This window comes from Diospyros lotus, chromosome 1, assembly GCF_014633365.1.
Source record: "Diospyros lotus cultivar Yz01 chromosome 1, ASM1463336v1, whole genome shotgun sequence".
NCBI lineage: Eukaryota > Viridiplantae > Streptophyta > Magnoliopsida > Ericales > Ebenaceae > Diospyros > Diospyros lotus.
In genome coordinates, this window is record NC_068338.1 from 37683774 (window position 1) to 37708852 (window position 25079).

Below are 25079 nucleotides of genomic sequence, written 5' to 3' on the forward strand. Positions count from 1 at the left end.
TCAGCAAGTGCCAAATCCACAGAAAGGAACATGTGCACAGTACAATCAACATCATTCATGAATCTAGGACTCTAATTTCCATTGAACAGAGAAATGACAGCAAAACAATATATATATCAATAGTATTCTTTTTCAGCCAAGACAAATCAAGAACTGACCTCAGAAAGATGTGAACAATCTTGATATTCAATTGTCTGCCCTTTGGCGTTCCCAAATCTTCTATTCCCTTCACCCTCTCCCCTGTTTGCTTCCTTGGCCATTTACAACCTCACCTAGGTATATACTTGCTTTTTGTCTGCATCCCAGTTGTGATCATGATCTTCAATAAAAAGCAAGTTATCCCCACCATTTACCTTCTCATTGTTTCCCACTTCATTATCATTTACACCAACCATCAGTCACAATAAAATTTACGCTGCCACTATCACTATCATTGTCATTCTTTAAACTAATCCTAGAGTCATCAGAGCATCAGAATACTTCACAGCAACCTCATTTTCCCCCTTCTCAGGAACATTTTCAGTATGTGTACCATTCTGAAGCTCAGGAAATATGAGGTTGAAATCCATGTCATCATTACCAGTGCCAATGTTCCGAGCCTGTCCACCATTGCCGCTTCATCAGTGCACTTTAAGTTCCCAATCACATTTATTCCCGCCTCCATCCTTTGCCAATTCAAAACCCAAGTCTCTATATGTTTTTCTTTCTCTTCAAAACCCACATCAAACCCAAACTTCTCTTCAAGGTGGACTTTGTTCAACAAGGGACAAACCCTCATCATTTTCCAAAACACCAGTCCCATTTGAATTCCCACCCAATATTTGGTCTCTCAGAACCCAGATTCCATCAAGTCCTTATCTTCTAGTTCCTCCTGTTCATCATTGTCCAACATTTTACCAGTAGCATTGTTTTGTGCGCTAGAAAGGCAAACTTCTGAAGGGCTCTGATAATCATAAACCTGGGTCTGATCATTGGCAGTTTTGCAGGAAGATTGAGATGTGGAGAGCCACGGAAGGATGTCTGCATATAGCTCTCCAACCTCATTGTCTCCCTCTTCCATGAAACAAACCAAAGACCACAAACAGAGGTTTTCAGGAAGGTTTATGATAAAATGCTATGTTTTGGGAGAGAGACACAGAGAAGTCAGGGACAGGAAATGACAGGAGAAATTTATGCTAATTTGATAAAGGATACAATGAATTTTGCATGTATGTAACAGAATAATAGCTATTGGATATCAGACATAAATGTTTATATGTAACGATTCTTTTAACGAGAGTGAAAAGAAAAGTGGTGAGATTATACCTCACACTCCCTGATATTGACATCCTTATATTATATGTATAGATATTTTACAAAAAGTATAATGATCTAAAAAATATTTTTATAATTACAAATTATCTTAATAAGTATTTTGACATAATTTTACATAATTTTTTATTATAGCATTTTTCTCTTTTCAATTATTAGCTTGATAGATCTATTTTCTATGAAAAAACTATTAATAAATATTACAAATTAAGACTCTACCTTAATTGCAATTTAAGTAAAACAATTATTGGAGTAGGTTTTTCATAACATTATAATCTTTGTTTTGTGGTTTTTCTTTCTCCATCTGTGCTTCATAACCAAGCTTTAAGAAAGACAATTATTGGCTTAGTTTGTATGCAAGAATGAACCTATCAAAACATAACTCTGTTGCATAATCATTCATGGTCCCTCCTTCCCTGAGGAAATTCCTCTGTTTTTACCTTGACCAGATTCTATTATTCCCCTGGTCTTCTCTGTTCTACATATTTCCTGAGCATTTTCTTGCTTCCACTTCTTTCTTCTGGGCGACTTCAAGGCCACCAAGTATGCTGACTAACAAAAGTTTAGTAACCTAAATGGAGTAAAATGCTTTCAACATATGACTATTCAAATTTCTGCCAAAACATGTGGTTGAAGCATTCTGTTGAAATGCAATTCACCACAAAAAAAAAAAAAAAAAGTGACTCTGCCTGACCTCAGTTTAGCAACTAGGTCACAAAAACAGAGCAATCCATACTATTTTGCAAGCTTGACCTGCATCAGGTAATCTCTAACAGAAACATGAAGATGGTATGAAATTTAACTTATAAACACTGGCATGAGAATTCAAGCACCGAAAGGTACAAAAGGGTAAAGGAAGAATATTACTATTGAATATGGAACCCAATGAATTGCAAACAACTTCTTCCATTTGTGCGCGAGGGAGAGAAAATGTAGAACTATGTAAATAAATGTATACAGAGTACCCGCAGGATATTTGCCCTCCAGGATGAATACCAAAGGCAAATATGTCAATTCCAAGTTAATCTCAATCTTACTATCTGAGAATCTTTTTAAGGAAAATAATCAAGCTTCCATCTCATGTGTATGAAAATTGAAAACTGTTGAAGAACAGTTGTAACCTATTATCAAAAAATTGACCAAACAAAGCTATCTATCTGCTCAAAGGTTCGAGCTGAACTTCCATTCTTCCGGATGAAGCAGACTCTTTTCTCACAATTTGCCGACTTGGGGACAGTAAATCAGTATCCTCATCCTCGTCACTGTTTCCCAGCACCCAATTGCTTCCTCCAAACAGTCTATCTCTCCTTCGCATTCTTTCACGATACTCCAAATACACTACTGTCAAAGCACCAATCAAGCACCAAGCTATCAAAGCCCAATTGAGTCCATGAACATTTTCATCACCATATCTATCTCCTAAATGTTTCATTCCAGTGATAAGGGCTGCAATCCCAACAACAATAGCAGACCTGCCAATGATCATATGAATATACTCCCAAAGAAGCCTTTGAGAGGAAACCTCCTCTCCATTAGCAGGCTTTTTGGGTCTCACATACGCATTCAGTGGTTGTATACAAGCCAAAGCAATAGCAATCATTCCAAACTTCACATGTAGTGATTCAAAATGGAGACCCTGAAGCTCAGCTACAGCAAAAAGAAAGCCAATCAGGACAATAGCCAATCCTGAGTACTGCAAGTAAACGTGAAGCTGGAACCATCCATCGCCCTTGACATGTTTTAGGTACCTAGCTGCCAGTATTCCACCTGGAAGCAAAATTCCCCAAGCAAGAAACATCATGAACCCATGTACAGCTAATACAGGACGTAAATCCTCCTCTGCCTCTGCTGATCCACGCATGAGGTGCACCCTAATAGGCCTACTGCTTGTCACTGAATGCATATTTCTCTCACTTAAATGGCTCTCCGTCCATCGAGCACCCATAGCCCAGACAACTTTTAGAACAGTCTTTGGATCAATAGTATTCTTACACTCTGGCCCCTCATCCCCATTGCATGATGGATTCAAGGGACGGGTAAACTCCAAAGTGATAATACCATTTTCCGATTTACATCTTCCGTATGTCAAATTCTCATGTGTCCGATGTATTCTTGAGGCGTCCTTCCCATCAATCCAGTAGGTACCAACCTGCCCTCTGCCATCATCATCAATCCAGCCCACATAAGCAAAACTATTTACCATCCCACTACCAAAACCTATTGCAAGATAACCACTTTTTTTCTCACCCCGAGCCGCAAAAGATATTAAATTTTTTGAGAGCGTCCAAAATAAAGTAACTTGCTGATCATCCAAAAGAACACTGTTATTATACATATCTGACAAACCTCCATCAACCACTTGAACTTTCCAGCCCATTTTTGGCATGAATACTGACTGATAGTAAACTTCATCGGGGGTGTTTCTATCAGGTGCCCAAACTAAGTCCGTAGGACTGGCTTGGACTCCTTCAGCTTCTGCTCCCCCTGCATAAATAGTCTCAGACGTATTTCTCAAAGTTGCATTCCCACCAAGTGGATCAGAAGTAATATATAATGCAACATCATGACCAGCTTGTATTGAGAACTTCACAGGAACCCCCCTTTCTACCCTCAAGACAGGAGCTTCTTTCTTGTTAATGTAAATAACTCTAGAAGGATTTGGCGGATCTGGATAATGCAAAGCAGGGCCCGAAGAGACAATAAGTGGTGTATTTCTATCTGCAATGACACGATCTTGGTCCTCCTTATCTTCAGCATCCAAAGGTCCCAAGCAATCATTCACGTGCTGTGAAACATTAAGCATCAAATGCCCATATTTCCCACCATGATTTTGGGGAAGATAATAATGGCTAATACTATCAGGTGGCTTTATCAAACCCATAGCCCAAATCACAGTCATGTTATCTGTATGATTGACTGGCAAATCATATTTCTTATCACCTGCTTTCAATGGCCTTTGATACCGAATAAACAACGCCCCATCTTTCCTGTGCCCATAAACCAGCCTTGTGTTGTTCACTGAATCATTAATGTTAGACCCTTCAAACATTGAGTCTGGACACACACCCTCAACTTTACCATCCTTGTCCGTTGTGCACTCACTATATTGGGTAATATGGAAATCATCAGCAAATGGCATGCCGTCATCCTTAATCCCCGTCACAGTTACATCAGAACCAATCATTGGGTTATTTCCTGAACTGGCATTTGCCCATCCAAATGCCATGTAATTCAGACTGCCTGCGACTGCCTCCAAGCCAATATCAATCACACCCTCCTCCACATTCAGTGTCCACCGAACCCTATAATTTTCTGTCAAAGACTTACAATTCTCGAACATCGTTGGCTGCATGCTAACCCAAACACTCGAGTTGCCCAAGCCAACACCGGGAGAAGGAGATGGGGCCGGACTCTCCGACCCATTTCCCAAATCTCTCAACACATGGCCAAAATCAGAAGCCGTGGGTTTATCCCAAACGGCAACCACCCGGATCTTGTCCCAAGTCACGTTACTCATCAAATTCACAACAAAGCTCTCGTTTTTGTAAGTTCTGTTGAGTTGCATATCAGATATCACAAACCCCGATGTCAAATTATCAAAATCGTCAGCGACGGCACCCCACCAGTGAACGTCGGATCCCGGGAGCATGTCAAATTGGCTAACCCTAAACGAACAATTATCGATCACCTCAAAGACCCCTCTGAGTTGGTGCTGCAGCATCACGAACTCAGGTTCGAAATTGAGCAGAGAAGTGTTGACTTTGGGGCAACTTCGACCCGGATCCGAATAACAGAACGGAATCCAATGGAAGAGGAAAAACCCTAGGCAGAGTAGAAGAGCTCTCGCCATCGGGGACAACAAGATCCGAGCGAACGGATCAGGAGGTGCACTTCGATCCGGAAATGATCGCCTTCGCCAGTGATGTGAGATTTAGAGAGAGAAAGTGTACCTGAGCGATAACCTAGAGAGAGAAAGAGAGAGAGTTCGCCGGCGGATGATGCACGGTTAATTGGAACTCGGCGCCGTTGAAAGAGGAATTTGTACCTTGTGCTTAGGGGTGGGCCAGCAGCAGCACCACCAGCATCTTCTTCTTCCCAGCAGCTTCGGAATTGGCCCAAACTTCTTGTCGCTTCCTTCTTTCTTTGGTGTTTCTTTACAGATACAACACAAGGCTTCTTTTCCCAAGTTACGTATAGGAAATTTTGTTTTATTTCTTATTCTGATTTATGGATTAGAAAATTTTAATTATCTTATAACTGTTTATTAAATAAATAAAAAAATAGAATAAGTCAAATACATCCCAATTTTAAAAATTCTCATAATTTATTCTTTTGTATAAAACTTATAAAAATATTATTTTTCCCAATTTTATTTAGATAATGTTAACCATTGCTTTAAAGGTAAATAATTAAGGTACATTTATTACCCCACTTGTCTTCTAACAATCCTATTAATTAATTATCTTATTTTAAAGCAATAGTTAGTATTACCCTTATTTTTATAATTATAAATTCACATTTTCTTGATATAAAAATTTTATTATACCAAAATTATAATTTAAAACTAAATCAAGCTTAGAGTACAATATATCCTCAAACTGAATCCTCTGATTTATATCTCTTGTTGATATCGTGGAGCCGAATAGTGAAAGACGTTCGAGATGGTGCGTTAACCAAACCCTTTGATTACTATCGGAGAAAATGGTAATAGACAGTGCCCATAATAATATTTATTAGTAATATGTAGAAATTATACCATCTATTGACAACCCAATTAACTTTCCGGCAAGGAATGCCAATGCCATAACCGTGTGATTAAATCGATGGAGTCAAACTGTGACATAGATACATACAAACAAACAAAGAGGGGTTAATAGAGCTTTGTAACATCAGGGAGCATGTCCAGAAAAGGAAAGGAAGAAGAGAGGGAAAATATAGAGCTTTTATGGGTCGCAGGAAGAAGAATATGCCAAAAACTGTCGCTTCTAAGTTCTAACCTCAAAAAGAGCATCAACACATCAGCCAAAGGCCAGCAAGATGAGAACAGAAGAAACAGCTCTCAGTTTTCAAATAGCCTTCCATCCAGGGAAAGGTTTCCTCTCCTGTTGAGTTGGCCTGAACAACAATTAATGTAAAAGGAATTTAAACATTACCAAAAAAGAGCATCCAGGACACGGGCCAGCAAACCCGTCATGTATCCTGGAGCAGCAGACGAGTCAATTGCATATATAATTTTGTCCAGAAGCCAAGAAAAAGACAATTCTCAGGAAAGGAGTAGATGAAGCAAAATCCGAATCCAAAGCAAGACAATTCTCAGGAGAGGAGTAGATCAATCAAAATCCGAATCCAAAGCAATCACAAACATCTACACGCAGCTGTGTCCTTCACCCTCACTAAGCAAAAGAGGCTCGGAAAACAACACACAAGATCTAGTACTACAACAACAGCAACGATTCAACCAACAACGCCCAAAAACTTGTGGGCAATTACTGTTCTTCACAAACAATTGTTTTCTAAAGCAAGCCTCCAGCACCACTTGACTTGCTTAGGAGAGTTTAATATTCTTAATTCCTAACCCTATTCTCTTCTAAGGAAAGGTACACCTTCAATTAAAAAGGATTCGTAAGTTGAACTCAACTTCCTCTAAATGTAGTTTGACTTGTGCAACATGTCAGAAAGATTAATATCATAGCTTCTAGTGAATTGATGATCATAGTGTCACCTGGCAAGTAATGCGTATAAACATATTTGCCACAACCCAAAATACAGTATAAAAAAATGCGCACATCTATTAAAGATTTTGTTACAAGAAGTTCTTGATAACTGTTATGAACAGATAATTAATACTAAGTTTCCTAACTGTATTTCATTAGAAGTTCCCAAGAGGGGTGCAATCTTCACACACGGAATATACACATTCAAAATGACTCTCCTCATAGATGCATCAAACGACACAATATAGATCTATTTTCTTAGAAGTTTTTTGAATAGGAAAATGATTCAAATATAATGAACTAAAACTCAATGAAGAATGACAGCTTGGGCTACACAGAATAAGAAGAAGAAAAAAAAGAAGGGAAGTTCCTTATCCTCCTAGGAAGTGTTTTAACACGATTAATTTGAAAACATAAATAGACTATTATTTAGAGGGCATGAAATTGTTAAAAGAAAGTTGCTCTGGAAGTAATTTAAATTCCAATAGCATAGTCTATACAAGTCTACCGCCATCCTACCACATCAGGAGCATATCATGAATAGTATTTCTGTTCTTAATATTCTCATTCTATAAGAATGATATGCTCTAATAATATACATATAATAACCACATGACAACCAAATATTGACCAAATTAACTCGCAAAAAAAATACTGACTGAAATTGATGGGTGGGGTGGAGAGGTTTTAAATATCAAAAAATAATTTAGCAAAGAAAAAATCATAAAAGATGAGGCTTTGAACAAAGTATGTCACTTGCAAATGTCAAAACAAGACTGACTTCCACCTTTTGAGACTTCACAGCCATTCAAAAGCAATCAGCCCTCGCATCTCATGTTGGAAAGTTATTGTCCTTGATATCTGCCTCTGTATCACTGGTGTAGCTGAAGCTACAGTCTCAGAAAGAATAATGAAAGGAATTGAAAGAGTAACTGGAGAAGAGATGTAATACTCTAGATAACCCTCCAAAAGGTGGAATAAGTTTTGAATCAGAGTTAAATTCTGCTTAAAAAGTTGCAGTACATTAGTTTGTATGATTTAAGTCTACTAGTCAACCTTCCCTCACACATGCATACTAGTATCAAAACTGACTACACAAAAACATTTCCTCATAAATGCATAGTAATTCCAAAGATAACTACACAATCTGGAGCAGAATATTGACGAGAATCATAGACTTCCAAGGACAGACTTAATTACAAAATAAAGTCCACAATGTTTGGAAGCCCCAACCAAGACTCTGAAAGCCAAAAAAGAATATCTCCAGAATATTAAAAAAATCAGTCTAGAAGCTTATTGACTGTTGCATCATTTCCCCAGATTGAGCAAAAGTCACCATCAAGTTGGAGTCATCGAGATTAAGACCCTTGAATGGAATAAGATGCTCAACATTGAAAACATCAGAGCTTTAATATGGCTGGACAGTTGTAACTGATATGCATTATTGTTGATTATTCTTTGGAACTTTACAAGGACCAACCATCAGATCATGCAGTTTATAGTTTGCTCCAGTCGGAAGTTGATCTTTTATTAAGACAACCCACACTTGATCTCCTCTCTGAAGGTAACCGTTAGGTGATGCAATCTGCTCTAGCTTTTTATACTTGGCGTTATTGAGTTCCATTTTGTTTCCGCACCTGCACATGTATGCCTTCGATCCCTCTGACCATTTCCTCAGCCCTTACACTATTCTTCTTCAAGTTAGGAATAGGGTGCCAAATAAAAAATGCTGTTAGGATTCTAACCATTAACAACCTCAAATGGACTCAGTAGTGTAGTGCAATTCTTGAAATTATTATATTCAAACTCAGCATAGGGTTGTACCCAATCACACTATTTAGGTTTATCCCCAGCCAAGTATCATAGCAAATTTCGTAAGGTTCAGTTAACCATTTTTGTTTTGACATTTGTCTCAGGGTGGCAAGCTCTACGAAAGCGTACTTCAGTCCCATTTTTTCCAAAAAGTCCTCCAGAAGTGTCCAATAAATTTGAGTCACAGTCAAGTTATAGAGCAAGAGAAAACCTGATAGCCACCAATTTCTTTGTAGTATACAGAAAACCACTTTGGAGTAAAGTTTTGTCTTTCAACCTGATAGCCACCAATTTCGCCTCCTTGTTTTCAGGATCTTCCTTCTGTTGAAATATACTCTCCATGGTGTTCAACCAATCAACAAATTCTTTAGCTTGCAGACCACCACTGAATTCCGGAATCTCAACCTTCATATTAGCCTCCCATCTTCTATTTTCCCAAATTGGTGGCTCACAACAAGGAGCACACATATGGAATGGGCTATCAAAGGTATTAGCTGGAGTATTTATTGGTGCAGCCCCTGGTTGGCATCCTCTTGCTTTAACAGTCATCACACGTGCAGAAGCACTAACCAACCTGCTTTGATACCACCTAATGTAGCTGAAGGTACAATTTGAGAAAGAATAATGAAAGGAATTGAAGCAGTGATTGGACTAGAGAAGTGATAACCCTCTTTAAAGTTTGAATAAGCTTTGACTCTTGAGTTAAATCACTGACGTATTTGGCTTCAAAAGTTACAGTACATTAGTTCTTCTAGACTCTAGGTCGGCTTGTCAACCCTCCCTCGTAAATGCATACTAGTTCAAAAGCTGACTACAAAGATACATTCTCTCATAAATGAATGTATAAAGCTCAATACACATATCTGGAGCATAACATTGACAAGCACCTTAGACTTCCAAAGACTAGACTTAATTACAAAACAAATTCCATGATTCTTAGAAACTCCAACAACCACTCCAAAAGGCAATAAAGAATATCTCAAAAAAAATTTAGAAATCAGACTACTCAAGTTTCTAGATTGCTGCATCAGTTACCATCTTGGCTCAAACAAAGTCACTAGATAAGAATTCATCATAACGCATAAAGTTCCAAAGCTGACTACACAGATACCTTCCCTCCTAAATGTATGCTAAAGCTAACTACACAGATCTAGAGCAAAACATTGACAAGCACCTTAGACTTCCAAAAAACAAAATTCAAAAAAAAAAACTCTGCAATGCTTGGAGACTCCAACCAACACTCCAAAAGGCAATAAAGAATATCTTTAGAAAATTTTGGAAATCAAACTAGAAGCTTCTTGACTGCTGCACCAATTACCATCTTTGCTCTGCCTGAATCATTAGACAAGAATCAATCATAAATGCATACTAGTTCTGAAGCTAACTACACATATCTGGGGCAGAACATCAGCCAGCACACCTTAGGTGTCCAAAGACAGACTTCATTATAAAACAAACTCCGTAATGCTTGGAAAGTCCGACCAACTTTCAACTAGAAGCTTCTAGACTGCTTCATCAATTACAATCATAGCTCTACCTCAATCATTAGATAAGAATCAAAAATAAATCCATAACAGTTCCAAAACTGACTAACATAGATATCTCTCCTCATAAATGCAAGCTAATTCCAAAGCTAACTACACAGATCTGAAGCTGAAAATTGACCAACATCTTAGATTTCCACAGACAGACTTAAATACAAAACAACTCCACAATGCTTGGAAAGTCCAACGAACACTCCAGAAGACAAATAGACAATAAAGAATATCTCCAGAAAATTTTAGAAATCAGCCTAGAAGCTTCTAGACAGCTGCATCAATTACCATCCACGCTCTACCTCAATCATTAGATATGAATCAATCAACCAAGGATAGAGGAAAAGAGATAACCAGTGAAACTAGAATCCTTTCAATCACAAAAAATATCTTGTCAACATACGTAAGCAATTTCAATTAACTACCCCAGGAAATTAAGCATTGTGAAGATGACTAAAATAAAGGAACCTCTGTGAATGCAATCCAGAAAACAAAATTTTATCCAGACTTAAATCAGCAATAACTGAAGGCATTTCAATCAAAGCATTGAGACAAGAAGAAACTTTATCTTGATCAAACAAAGCTTGAAGAATAATCTCTTTCTACTAACCATATGCGATTAAACTCTGAAGTTCCATTCCAAAAGTCAAAACTCATAATAGAAAACAGTTACACAAATGATAAGCAGTTGACTCAGTAGAATTCACACGGAAAAAAGCTTTATAGACCACAAATCCAAAGTAAGAAATTCATCAAACCAATCCATTCATGTATCCCAGCAACAAGAATGACAACATTAATACTAATCATGTTGACAGTCAAAGAAAATAATCAAAGGAATTCTAGCATACATTTGCTAAATGAGGAAATAATAAATTGTTGTATGTGTGAGAGAGAAATGATCTTTATTACAAATACTGAAAATTTAAAGCCAGGAAGACATTAAATTATCTTAAAAAATGCTTTGTTACAAGTATTATACTAAAAAGAAAAAATAAGGAGATGATAAATAACATCAAATATTGATTAATTATAGATATTGAAGACCCAAAGCCACAAAGACGACAAATAACCTTAATTAATTTATCACAAACAAAGAAAACAATAAAATTTATAAAAACAACAAATATCCTTTAAATATTGCTTTATTAAAAAGTGAAAAGAATAAAAGTCAGGAAGACGACAAATAACTTACAAAACAGAAGCACACAAATAGCCTCATCTCTTTGGCGATTGTTCTGCATAACGGGAACTAATAGTACGCTACATTGGAAACAAACATTTTGGAACAACTGCCAACTGCAAATATCATGTCATTTTCACACCCTCCCCCCCTCAATTTCCAAGTCAGGAATACGACAAATAACTTACGAAACAGAAGCACAGAATGAGCTTTCATCCTTTTGGCGATTGCTCTGCATGACGGAAACAAATAGTTCAGCATAATGGGGAAAACAAAAATTGAAACAATAGCCAACTGTAAATATCTTTCTTATACCCTAATGCTTCCAATTCAGGAATACAACAAATAACTTACAAAACAGAAGCACAAATCTAGCTTCATCTGTTTGGGAGATTATTGTGAATATTGAAAACAAATTGTTCTGCAAAAAGCAAACAAGTTGCTTTGCAACAACTGGCAACTGCAAATATCACTTCCCATGCTATCCCACCATGACATTCGCCAAGTTTTAAATAGAATCATCCTTAGGACTCACAAGAGTAAGCAAGTGACAGTGCCCAATCAGCCACAGAATCTAAGATAGTCATCCTCTAAAAGAAGGATAGATTCAGCACGATATAAGATCTTGCTACTTAGATAATTCATCTGGACATTTATGCAAAAAAATTTGAACCAATGATCATGACATTTCCTACAATTAAATACTGTAGCACATGAAGATCATAAGAAAAGAAACACAAACTAGAAGTTGGTAAAATGTTAAGATTGTTATTAAAACACTAAACTGTACTAATTTACAGCGCTTGAGCTATAAAGACCCCTTGGACCACCAAGGGTTGAGTTACACGGAAAATCATAAAACAGAAAGAGCATTCGAAGAAAATGAAGAAACAACAACATTTTCACCAACTGTATACATGTGGAAATGGGAGTTACATGCCTAATTGGTCAAACGGGCAATCGGTCATGTCAAATCATTTATTTTCAGATCCATCTGCGCCAAGACCATAAAGCACGCCTGCATATTTCTCTGTGGAGCCATTAAAGAAATTGTCTTTCAACTTCTTGAAGGCACAAGAAGTAAGTAAACTATCTGATCCAGCTTGGTGACAAATACCAACCCTCTCAACTTCCAAAAGCTCGGCTAGCTTGTTCAAGCCACCATGGAGGTTATTGCAGAACTTCATCAAGTGTTTGATATCATACATCATTGGGAAATACACCTTGATCAGATCAAAGAACTCCGTCTGCGAGTCGGGCAAAGTCCTGCAAGTCAACACCTTAAGCAAATATCCAAAATCGTACCCACTGTGAAAAGTCACCCATTGCACATCATTGTTCAAAACAACCCCCGAAGACATCAAAAGCTCCCCAAACCGATTGGCATCAATTCCCATCTCGTTGTTCTTCTTAAAATCAATGCCACTTTGCTTCAACAGCTCGATGGAATCGTTGGCGAAAATATCTTCACTGACATTAAATTCGCGAAAATTGAACTGCCAAATGCAGTACTTATCACTCCCGCAAGTGGGTAAATTTCCATTTTCATCAGAAAAAGTGAGTCCCAACTGAATTAACTTCAACATATCAACATTGTCCTTCAACGTCTGATAGTTATATTCGTTTATGTTCTTGAAGGCCCCCACCGGTCGAAGAACAACACCTGGAAACTCGGTATCCATCGCAATATAGGGAAACTGATCCACGATTTCACGGATCAAAGCGAACTCTTGTTCAAGATTGTGGTTCCATACTTCTCGAATCTCGATGGAATCGTCTTTCAGCGACACCGACATCATTCGGAATCAACTTTGAAGCACAAGCCAGATCTGCGGTCAGTGAAACAAATCAAACTCGCCTCCTAGATAATCAAACGATCTTTGCTCAACTGCTTCAAACTAAAAACAAGATCTGAAATCAGTGCAAGTGAACGAGATCTGACCTTGAATCAGTGAAATTGAGAGGTGAAATGACCAGATCTTGAACTCGTGAACTCGGCGTTGAACAGTTTTGAGACGATATCCAGGTCAACTTCGGAAGCCTGGCGGCGTAGAAGAAGATAGAGAGAGAGAGAGAGAGAGAGAGAGAGAGGAGAGAGAAAGAGAGAGAGAAGGGGAAGATATAGAACGAGGAAGTAAAGAAGATGATAGGCAAGGGCTTCATATATAAACAGAAGATGGGCCAGCGATGAAAGAGACGACTTCGTTTTCGTCCCAGCAATACCGAAACGCCGCCGTACCAGTCAACCTTGGTAGCAGCCCGGATTGACCTGGTAAGATGGATGTATCTCTCTCCTTGGAGAAATCGAAATCTAATTTTAATTTTTAACGTTAAATGTAAGAAAATCTACTTCAGGAAAAACCAAAAAAAAAAAAAAAATTAAGAAAATCCGTGACGTCTAAAATTACAGACACCTGTCAGAATTAAATATTTTGGCAATTTATTTTATTTAATCGAATTAATTTCAAATTTATATTGAAGTGTATTCCTACCGTCGGATGTCATCACCGTGTCACTAAGACTAACATGCAATATTCAATGCAACCACAGCGACAACATGGTTGGATTTAGGATAAGGAATTCAGTTATGAAATATTTATAATAATTATGAATAACTACTGCATAAAATCTGCCTTTTAGAGAAATAATAATATTTGGTACATTGAATAAATTGTCTTTTCTTTTTAATCTATCAAAACACGATTAATGAAGGGTGACGGAGGAGCTTTCAAACAACATTTATTCACCTTGAATCAATAACGTAAAAATTGTGACAATTTAATTAGGTTGTCTTGCTTTTTGCTTGCTATCCATGAAAAAATACTAGTTTTTACATTTACCTAGCAAGTGTAATGCATATTTGGAAAATTATTATATTTAGAAAAGTTGAGAAGTGTGGGATTAATTTTTTATGTTATATAACAGTCTACTCAGACAATCGATACCTTTAAAATTTTAGGATTTAAGAATTCTTATTTTGAATTGGGAACATTATAGTTTAGAATCATTAATTAGACTATTTTGTGAAACAACAATCTAAAAGTTATGATTTAGATTTTGTTAGTTTTAATATAAACTATTTAAAGCAATTTTAGTTTAACGGAGTTAATTCATAAAAATATTCAAAGAAATTTCATGCTGAAATTAATTGATATAGATTAATTTAATTTTTTCTTGAAATTATTGTTCTTGCACATTCTCCATTATTCATATATTTGATTTTAGCAGAAGAGCTAAAGACCTTGCCTCACTACACAGAGTGAGAAATTAAACTTACCATCTATTGATACGAATTTTAATTTATCATAATCTAATCACTTAATATGTCACCTAAACACTTAATTCAATCCTCATACTTACTGTTATATATATACAATCTCCCCCTTCGTGGATTGAGTAGTCCTTTCTCCTCACTCTAACATTTCAATAAAAAATTTATAAAAAAAAAAATAGAAATTCTCTAGAGGTCGCAGGCATGACAGTCGGAGAAGTTAGGGAGGTCTCTAACGTCCCTTCGGAGGCAGTTAGAGCATGTGTCGGAGGGGATGCCTCTGCACGGGCGCCCATGCTGCGCGTGCGGCCTGCGCCTCGGCCAGTCGAATTTGCCCGTGGGCGTGCCTCCGGCCTCTCCCGCCTGCTACACAGTGCCCGCACCAGCTGCCTCGCGTCCTGACTTCCCACGCATTCCACTCGGCTTCCCGCGCGCTTATGGCTTTCCTCCAGCCTCCTCCATGCTGTTGGGTGTGCTGGCCGTTGCGGTTCTGTCTTGCCTTGCAAGCCTGTGTCCCGTCCCGTAAGCAGGCCCTTCGCAGCCTTAATGATGATTGTGGAGGCCAGACGCCGCAGGAGCAGGGTTTATGATCAATACGAAGCCTACAGCGGCGGCTATGTCGAGCAGCAACAGTTGCTGGGCATATATGGAAGGGCAGGCGATCCAGTAGAACCAAAGGAACTGTCGTTACCTCTTTGTTGCGTGACCATGGAGGATCATCATCAGAAGCCAACTGCGAGTGAAAATGATAGTGACTTTCATACACTGCAGTCTCCATTCAAAATGATCGAAACAACTGCGAGTGAAAATGATAGTGACTTTCAAACACTGCAGTCTCCATTCAAAGTGATCGAAACACTAGGGTGGGTCTTTGTGTTTTAATTTTAAGTTTTGAATTTTAAATTTATTTTTAATTTTATATTTTGAGTGTTTATTTTAATATTTTTAAAAATATATTTTTTATCATTCTAAAAAATTATTTCTTAAAATAAAAAAACTAGAAAATGCATTTCTTTTAATTTAAATTTTAAAAAAACTTATTTTATGATATTTTATTTAATAAATTTAATTATTAAATAATAAAATTAACTCTTTTTAATAAAATTTTACTATTAAAATAAAATAATAAATTTGATTAATAAATTACTAATATACATCTTAACAATAATTTATATTAAATTATACACTTAATAATATACTATATGTTATCTTATATTTTTAATTATAATTATAATATAGATATACTATATTTTTTAAATTTTAAATAAATACATAATTTTATTTTTAAAATTTAATAATAAAATTTTCATCATTTTTTTCTTTCTTTTTCTTCTTTTTGGTGCCCTGCATCTTCTCCATCACCGACAACCACCGTTGGCCAAAGATTCATACGATTAGGATCTACTATTAGAAACACCAAGTTAAAGGAGTTAACATACACAAAAATATGTCAAATTTAATAATTGAATTTTCGTAAATTTAATTTTTAATTTTCAATCACAAATGAAAAATGCATTGCCAATAGCCAATTCGCCACCAACCACCGTGACCGGTGGTTTACGGCGATCAGAGGCAACCACCCGACATCTAAAGGTCCATTGACCAACATAACCAAAAATTAACAAGATTCAACAACCAAAGATTCACACGATCAGTGCCTATCATTAGAAATTCTAAGCTAAGGAGGTTAACATACACAAAAATGAGTCAAATTTAATGGTTAAATTTTCGTATGTATAATTTTTAATTTTTAGCCACAAGTAAAAAATGCACTGTCAGTCACCACTGGCTACCGTGCTAGTGGTTTCCAGCGATCAAAGTCAACCACCCAAAGGCCTATCAACTAACATAATCAAAAATCAACAACATTTAATAGCCAGAGATTCACACGATCATAGCCTACCATTAAAAATTACAAGCTAAGGGGGTTAACATACACAAAAAAGAGCCAAATTTAACAATTGAATTTTCGTAAATCTACTTTCTAATTTTCAGCCGTAAATGAAAAACACACTACCAGTCACCACCGTAGTTGGTGGTTTCCTATAATCAGAGACAACCACCTAACACCCAAAGGCCCATTGACCATCATAACCAAAAATCAATAGGATCCAACGGCCAAATCTCCTTAGATCAAAGCTTAAACGTTCGACCCACCCACTTATATACGCACTACCAATCGCCACATACTATCGTGACGAGTGGTTTTTGGCAATTAGAGGTAACCACCCGACACCCAAGGGTCAATCGATCAATATACGCAAAAATCAACAAGAAAATGAAGAGAAGAGATAAGAAAAGAAACAAAACCAGCAAGATCGAATGGTGGAGGATGGTCGACGACGGCTCACAGCGATGATGCTTGTGGCAGGTGAGGTTGACGGCGGCTTGTGGCAATGACGAAGATGGTGGGTACAGTCGACGACCGAGGCTTGAGAATGAAAATAAGAGAGGGAAAAGGAGAAACAAGAGATCTGTGAGATTGGAGAGAATGGAGGGGGCTGTGTTTTTTCCACTTTTGGGGTGTTTCAACGTGTTTTGGCTGAAAATACCCAAAACAACAATGTTGATTTAGATTTCCTATACAAATTTTTTTATTGTTTTTAAAAATAAATTTTTGAAAATAACAAAATAAATGTATTTTTAATTTTTTTAAAAATTAAAAAGTCAGAACGAGTTAAAAAAAAAAAACGCATGCTGCACCTTAATTAATTAGGTTTTGTTTGGGAAGCAATTAAAGCATATGATATGATCTTAAAACTTAAAAACCTTTTATTGAACCAGCAAAACGACAAATGGTAACAGAACACCAAGTATTCATTTTCTAATATTTTTAAAATATTAGAGAATGTAGGATTATTTTTAATAAAATGGGTTTGTTCCGTTTATTCTTTTTTTATTTGATTGTTTTTTTTTTTTTTTTTTTTGGGGGGGGAGTCCAATTTATTCAATTTTGGTTTTTAATGGGTTTAATTAGATTTGATCTGTATAGATAATTAATAGTTGATTGCTAATTTTGTGAAGTTAGATAAAATTATATTATAATTTAGTTGTTTTAAAAAATATTAAATAAAGATCCATTGAGAATAAGAAATTATTTTAGAAGTCTTTAAATTTTGCAAAACTTTTTTTTTAATTATTATCAATAGTAATCGATAAACATTTATCTTATAGTTTGAACCAACTCTCTAGTCTTTATCTTTAAGTGATTGATCTTGTCTGTCTTATCATCATTATCTTTAAGTGATAGATATTGTATTATTTGAGATTGCAAAACTGATCACCTGCTTTTTGTTAATTTTCACTTTCATATTTACTTCTATCTTTAAGGTTCGCTAGGTCAAATGATATATTATTTTCCCAACTGAGAGTTGAATGGATATTTTATCCACCTTAGTTCACTAGTTTGGATTAATTATCATTATTCCTATGAGTGAAATAAAAATTTTAATCACTTTGTTAAATTACTCTTTTAATGTTATATTACAGTAAATTTATATCATCTTAATTATATCAGGTTTTTGAATTTTGCATTAATTCCAAATCCTGAAATGATTGCAATTCTAGCTGCTCCTGTTATATATACATTCCATCATCAATTCTCATATTCATTTTCTTGTCAGTTGCTCTGTTTGTTCTTGTTTTGCAATTAATCCTGAACGTGAAGAAGACGAAGACGAAGACAAAGACAAAGAAGAAGACGGCGACGGCGACGATGCCGATGCCCTCCAAGTTGAGTGACGCTGATCTTGCGGCATTGTCGAGGTTTGATAATGTATCAGAGGAGTCTCTTACGGCTCTTTCTCGGCTTGGTGCCGGGACTCGTACGATGGTCATCCAAAGCTGCGCCACCAACCCCAAATTTGACGACGTCGATTTATATTACCTCGCCATGTCGGAGCTATCGGACCTGCAGGTAGAGGCGGAGGCGGCTACGGCCGCGGTCTTGGATGCTAGCGATGATCACCAAGACGCGGGAGAGTCTATGATCAATATGGAGCAGCCCGTGGATGCTAGCGCTGATCACCAAGACGCGGGAGAGTCTATGATCAATATGGAGCCGCCCGTGGATGCTAGCGCTGATCACCAAGACGCAGGAGAGTCTATGATCAATATGGAGCCGCCTGTGGCTGCTACAACCACCAGCGACAATAGGGTACCAAAGGGCAGGAGGGGATCCAATAATAGAAGACCTGTCGTTACCTTCACTGTTGCCATGAAAGATCATCACCAGAAAAAGCCAGTACATAGTGATAGTGATAGTGATACACTGCAACGGCCACCATTCAACATGATTGAAACCCAAGCATCCTTATCACGCCCGATCAGGCCAACGATACCAACACTATTTGACCATGTCTGCCGCAAGCGACAGAATTTGGCCATTGATACAGATCAAGAACGAGCCACGACCACGACAATGATTGCCAAGAGAACTACCAAGAAAAGGGCTACCACTAACGATGAGGGAAAGGATACAGGGCGATGGGGACCTAGCACTAGCAGCAGCACTGATAAGAGGATCGAATCTCAGAGATTCATTACTGCCTTGAAGTGGACAAGGCTTGTTGCATTAACCGAATCACCACCACCACCACCACCTGATCAAGTCTGCCACAACCAAGAAACAACTTTGGCCATCCCGGAGGAATGCGTGAAGACAGTGATCAAGAAAACTAGGATTAAACTCCGTCTTAAGAAAAGGGCAATTGATTTTGAATACCCGGAAGAAAATTCAAGTACTACTGCAAAGAAGAGGGTCATCAAGCTTGAAACTGCAACAGAAGCACCACCAACAGCACCAGCACCGCCTAAAGTCTGCTGCAACCAAGAAACTGCTTTGGCCATCAGTGATGATGAACGCTTGACAGTGAAGAAAGTTGAAAGGGCTTATGGTATGAAAAGGCCAATTGATTTTGAGTATAGCGATCAAGAAGATCTATGCAAGGCAAGCACAAGCTCAAAAAAGAGGGTGATCAAGAAGAAGAATACTTTGGAGAACAATGTAGTCCAGCTGCCACACCCGCCACCAGACTTGCCTGCAGAGCTCAGGGAGAGGATCATCGCGCTACAGGGGACTGATCCTGTTCTAGTGATTCAGAAGGCTCTCTACTCCACTGATGTTAACCCTGTCCAATGCCGCTTGTCCCTGCCTTTATCCAAAGTCAACCCTGAATTTCTGAGTCCTGAAGAGACGGCTACTCTTGCCACACGCCATGGAAGCGAGGTCCCAGAGATAAAGGTGCAGCTAATCGAGCCATCGGGACATGTACGTGAAATGAGCCTAAAGAAGTGGGACATGAAGAAAAACTCTGGCACAGTCAATTCAACATACAATCTGGTTTCTGGCTGGAAGGATGTCGTCAGAGATAACGATTTGCAAGCAGGTATGATAATGCAGCTGTGGTCGTTCCAAGTTGGCCCACGACGCTGGTTTGCCCTTGTTAAAGTCGGGAGTGATGAAGGTCATGTTGGAAGTATTAATTAATTTATTTAAGTTATTCGAATTGTTTGTTTTCTTAGTCAACAGGATTTTCTGTTTTTAGTGATTTTATGGGTCTACGTGTCCCTAACTGTAGGGAAGTCTCTTTTTGCACGTTTGTTTATGTAGTGGCTGATTTAGTGCTTTGTGTATTTTGCCTACATGAAGGCTATTGATTAAAGAATTAATGTAGCAGTTCATTGTTTTCCTCCTCTTGCTCTTAATATCAGTTTTAACTTGCTCTGTTTTTTATAATATAAGCTCTGTCTTTGTAACATGTCACTGATGAAAATTAAGCTAGTTTATCAAATGTAATTAACAAAATGATAAATATTTAAATAAAACAAAATTCCAAAATACGCCAAATTATCTAAACTTGAAATGTCAATATGCTTCAGTTATTACAATTTTCAAATTAGTCTTGTAATAATATTATTATACGATTTATCATTATTTTCATGAGAAACACATTTACAGTGAAATTTCCCCCCATTTTTTTTATTTAGATTCTAACTCGTATTTGAAAGTCACTTGAATATAATTATATGATGTTAAGATTTTCTTTAACTCTCTTTTTTGGGTGTTCTTCTCCCTGCTTGCAGAACAGCAAGCACAGAGCTGGATCTTATATTCCCCACGTTCATCATAGACAAGACAAAAAAAAAAAAATATAACATTAAAATAAACAAAGACAAACTCAGCATCACTCAGTTACACTTCAACACTCCCTCCATACAACAGAAGCCCTTCATCATCATCACTCAATTACACTTTAACACTCCCTCCTTTATTTCCTAGCAACAGAAGCCCGTCATCTTCAAACACCATGTATATGTATCCTGCAACTTCCAATTGCAGAAAAATTTTGGAAGACAAGAGAAACGCTGATTCAACAGTGCTTCTTAAAAGCCTAGAGTAGTATGTTCATAAACGCTGGGGGCATACACGAGTATCTTCACAAATAGTTTAGGTTATCTAAGATTTTGAGCCCTTGAGTCGAAATATAAAAATAGCCCCTCAAATCATAGTGCACATTCAAATTTTATTTTTTATAATAAAATATAAAAAATATTCATACCATATCAAAATAAATCAAAAATTTTCTAACTGATCAATTAAAAACTACTAAAGGTTAAACTTTCGGCTTAATCCAAATCATGTGTATATACGTATATATCATACATTTATGTTGAAAATAATTACTGATAAAACTAAAAGACTTACTTTCTTGTAGATCGAGATTACTTTCACATTAAAAATACGATCGGATTTAATATCAGACAATTAGATTTCAAAAAATCAATGATTTAGAGAATTGTTGTCCTTGAGAGAGTGAAAGAAAGGAGAGAGAGAGAGTTTGCGAGAGAGATTGCTGAGTTCTGCAGATTTTTTGGTGGGGGGAAGATTTATATGGAGGCAAAATGATCATTTTCAACATAGGGACAAAATAATAAATTTTTTTTCAAATTTATGGACCCCCTAAATTGGCATAATCATGGACCCTGAGACAATGGGCTCTTGATTTTGTATATAGGTCCCGGCTGAGTTTAGGTACAATTTTTTTAATAGTAGTAGTTTTAAAAAATTCCTACAATAGCACTTACACCAACAGCTGTGTAGAATTTAAACTAAAAAGGAGGAAGATAAAGTAAAAGTTTCAAACAGACATGCATGTTTGTTATACCTAATTTGCAAGCTCATCTTCCTCTGCTTCACCCTCAGCATGGACTTTTGATCTTTCTTCTCCCTCCTTGGCGTTGATGCACTTGTATCGTTTAGCACAAAATACATAGACCACAAAATTAACAGCCACTAAGCCCGCAATAAGGAAGTAAAATCTGTCGATGTGCCCGGTGTTTAGGTCATCCGGGATCCAACCAGGGCTGCTTCCTCTAGCAGTGAATTTCTTCACCATCATAACAATAAAGCTGCTGGCATAATTGCCAAGAGACATGGAAGCCATGCATAATGAGCTTCCGAAGCTTTTCATTCCATCCGGTGCTTGTGCATTGAAGAACTCCAGCTGGCCAACATACATGAAAACCTCTGAGGCGCCGACAAGAACATATTGTGGGACTTGCCAAAATATGCTTAGGGACCTTGTAGGTTGGTTGGGGATCACTCTTTTGAGCCGTTCAATCTCTGTGATGCCAGCTGCAACAATGGCTAGCATTCCAATTATGAGCCCGGTGCCCATCCTTTGAAGCTCTGTTAGACCCTTGGGATTTCTGCTAATCCGTCCAGCCAATGGCACAAGAACGTGGCAATAAATGTAAGTGAAAGCAAGGACACTGCAGATGTCAAACACAGACATGCTAGCTGCTGGTATTTCGAAGTTTCCAATGTTTGGATTCATCATAGCTCCTTGCTCCACAAAGAGGGAGGACATTTGTGTGAAGACAACAGAGTAAATAATGGTGCATAGCCAAATGGGTAGCATTTTTAGAATGCACTTGGCTTCCTCGACTTGAGTCACAGTACAAAGCCTCCAGGGATCCCTCGGGCCATGTAAATCTTCCTCACTCATTGTTGCTGCCTTATCCAGTAACCTGATCATCAATTCCAAAATGCAATGAAGGACAAATGTTCAATCAGATATTGACATTAACCCACTATTTTAATGAATAGTCAAAAAATGACGACGATAATATTAATCAATGGATTTCAAAAGCAAATGAAATACTTGTCTACCTAAAGTTGTCACTGTGGAGAATCTTCCGACTCCCTTTAATCACGGATTCTAGTCCTTCTCCTTCATATAAGTCATCCTCATCCGCTTCAATGACATCCCATTTCCTGGCTGCAGCAATGAATACCTGAGCTATGCGCATCCATGGATTACCACATGGTTTGACATACTGATACGTAGGTGTGCCCATCAAAAATAACACTAGGGCAAGCACCGCAGAGCAAGAGGATACCACAAACCCAATAGTCCATTTACCAGAATCCTCTTGGTATGCCAGAATGGTGTCAGAAAAAAGAGATCCCACGTTCAGTGCAAAGTAAAAATAGCTGAAGAAAACCCCTCTTGAATTATTCTGCTTCTCGTCAGTGTCATCAAACTGGTCAGCTCCTAAGGTGGCTAATGTAGGTTGGTGTCCACCGTATCCAAAGGCCACAGAGTAAATGGATATGTAAAATAAAGCAATCCCAACTGAAGAAGTGGGCACGCATAGCTGTTCCTTATCACCACAACCCTTTGGATGGATCAGATAATGCCAAGATGAGAATGATAACAACAGCAAGCCCTGCATTATAGACATAGAGATATTATTTGGAAAGTTAAAGAATATAAGCAACTCCAGAGTAACAATATCGGAAGCACAAGAAGTAAGATTATTATGTTACCATTAAAAAAATTAGCTGAAAGACCCCACAGGTTAAGTAGCGGCCCCAATATGAATCACTGAGAAATGCTCCAACCAATGAACACATGTAAACTGTTCCTGTCCAGTTGCTGACGCTATTAGCTTCAGTGGCATTGTCTTGACCAAGGACTCTTGTTAAGAACAAGACTAAGTTCACACCGACACCAAAGAAAGCCAATGTTGCAAGCCCTTGATTAGCTGCATCATAGAGCATGGTGAAGGCCACGTGAATAAGTGAAAGAATTTAAGATAGAGAATAGTTTCCTATCATGGATAAGTAATGCAAAATGTAGATTTTCTTGAAAAGGTATTTGTCAAGTACCAAGCAGGAGACTTGCTGCTCTCCATCCACCTGAGCTCTTTCTAGAGATGCAATCTTCACCAAAGAGCCAACTCATATTTTCTCCGTTCTCATTTATGTTTCTCTTCATGGCTCCTGAATCTCCAGAGCCATCATATTCTTCTGTAACCTGTTTGAAAGGGCACCAGGTAACAAATTTATCAAATAATCCTCATGTGGCTTTAGCAAATTGTATCTTTTTCAATTAAAGGAACAAAAACAAATCAAGTTTTGAGTCACTTATCTAGTCGACCATATTCATACATTAATATAGGTGTAACGTATGTACAGATAGATGATTGGGGGATGGAAAAGCCTATAAATAATTAAGGAAAAAATGATTAACCAAATCCAAGTTGTATGTATTGGATTATCAACCTTTACCGTAATCTCCCTGCTGAGATTGCAGGCGTCCTCCATAGCAATCCTTGTAGCCATTGAAGGTATCCTCCACAGAACCTTACCATAACAAACAAGGTTCTTCATATTAGCCATCTAATCAGTTTCAACAAGAATAAGGGCAGACAAAAACCGAAAACAAGTCCTTGTTAACAATTCTAATTTGTATCTATCATCACCTAATGCTAGTGATTCATTCCATATTATACAGTTAATGTTTCAATAGATTGTTCTAAATGAAACTTTTACATAAGAACCATACATTGTCCAGTTCAAGTGCAGAATGTCAAGTAGTCACTTGAACCCTGAACCTATTGTGATAAGATCTCTACTCAAATAATGCCATCACTTATTGATAAGATCTCTACTCAAAAACTTTGAACCTAAATTGTTCGGAAACGAGCCTAAAATGTATGCCAACGTGCATCAAGCAGAAGAACCGAATGTTCTCAGCTTCGAATGCGGCATTCTCCAATCAAGATAACAGAGACTCCATGGCCAATCAATTACCAAGGTTTCTATAAACAAGTGAATATTGTACATCGTTGTACCAAATTTAGCAACCTTTTCTGATAATTTCCGGTGAAGGCGAGGATCTACTATCGGTAACGCCAAGCGGCAAAACTAAAACCCCCTCTCGTGTCGCCGGAAAAAGAGAAAT

At 37.5% G+C, this 25079-nt stretch overlaps 3 protein-coding genes across 3 annotated transcripts; all 3 read right to left on the minus strand.

The window, feature by feature from the left end:
• Positions 1 to 2151: 2151 nt before the first annotated feature.
• LOC127803443 (cytochrome b561, DM13 and DOMON domain-containing protein At5g54830) lies at positions 2152 to 5501 on the minus strand. Its single transcript, XM_052339670.1, has one exon. It carries the CDS (start codon positions 5159 to 5161, stop codon positions 2465 to 2467), a length of 2697 nt encoding a protein of 898 aa, XP_052195630.1. The 5' UTR covers positions 5162 to 5501; the 3' UTR covers positions 2152 to 2464.
• A 6800-nt stretch (positions 5502 to 12301) lies between these two features.
• Positions 12302 to 13673, minus strand: LOC127803449 (probable CCR4-associated factor 1 homolog 7). The gene is made up of 2 exons (XM_052339677.1): positions 13498 to 13673; positions 12302 to 13384 (listed from the first exon to the last, which is right to left on the minus strand). Exon 2 carries the CDS (start codon positions 13352 to 13354, stop codon positions 12530 to 12532), a length of 825 nt encoding a protein of 274 aa, XP_052195637.1. The 5' UTR covers positions 13355 to 13384; positions 13498 to 13673; the 3' UTR covers positions 12302 to 12529.
• Positions 13674 to 21831: 8158 nt separating this feature from the next.
• Positions 21832 to 24514, minus strand: LOC127793378 (protein NRT1/ PTR FAMILY 7.1-like). Its single transcript, XM_052324161.1, has 5 exons — positions 24404 to 24514; positions 24002 to 24149; positions 23660 to 23877; positions 23000 to 23559; positions 21832 to 22857 (listed from the first exon to the last, which is right to left on the minus strand). Exons 1-5 carry the CDS (start codon positions 24512 to 24514, stop codon positions 21993 to 21995), a joined length of 1902 nt encoding a protein of 633 aa, XP_052180121.1. The 3' UTR covers positions 21832 to 21992.
• Positions 24515 to 25079: the final 565 nt, after the last annotated feature.

Bases quoted from the DNA above. Each gene is read 5' to 3' on its own strand.
- LOC127793378 (XM_052324161.1), bottom strand. From the start codon at position 24,514: ATGGCTAATATGAAGAACCTTGTTTGTTATGGTAAGGTTCTGTGGAGG. The intron at 23,560-23,659 runs GTAACATAATAA...TCTATAATGCAG, and splicing joins TTCAGCTAATTTTTTTAATG to GGCTTGCTGTTGTTATCATT. The intron at 22,858-22,999 runs GTAGACAAGTAT...ATTGATGATCAG, and splicing joins CTCCACAGTGACAACTTTAG to GTTACTGGATAAGGCAGCAA.
- LOC127803443 (XM_052339670.1), bottom strand. From the start codon at position 5,161: ATGGCGAGAGCTCTTCTACTCTGCCTAGGGTTTTTCCTCTTCCATTGG.
- LOC127803449 (XM_052339677.1), bottom strand. From the start codon at position 13,354: ATGATGTCGGTGTCGCTGAAAGACGATTCCATCGAGATTCGAGAAGTA.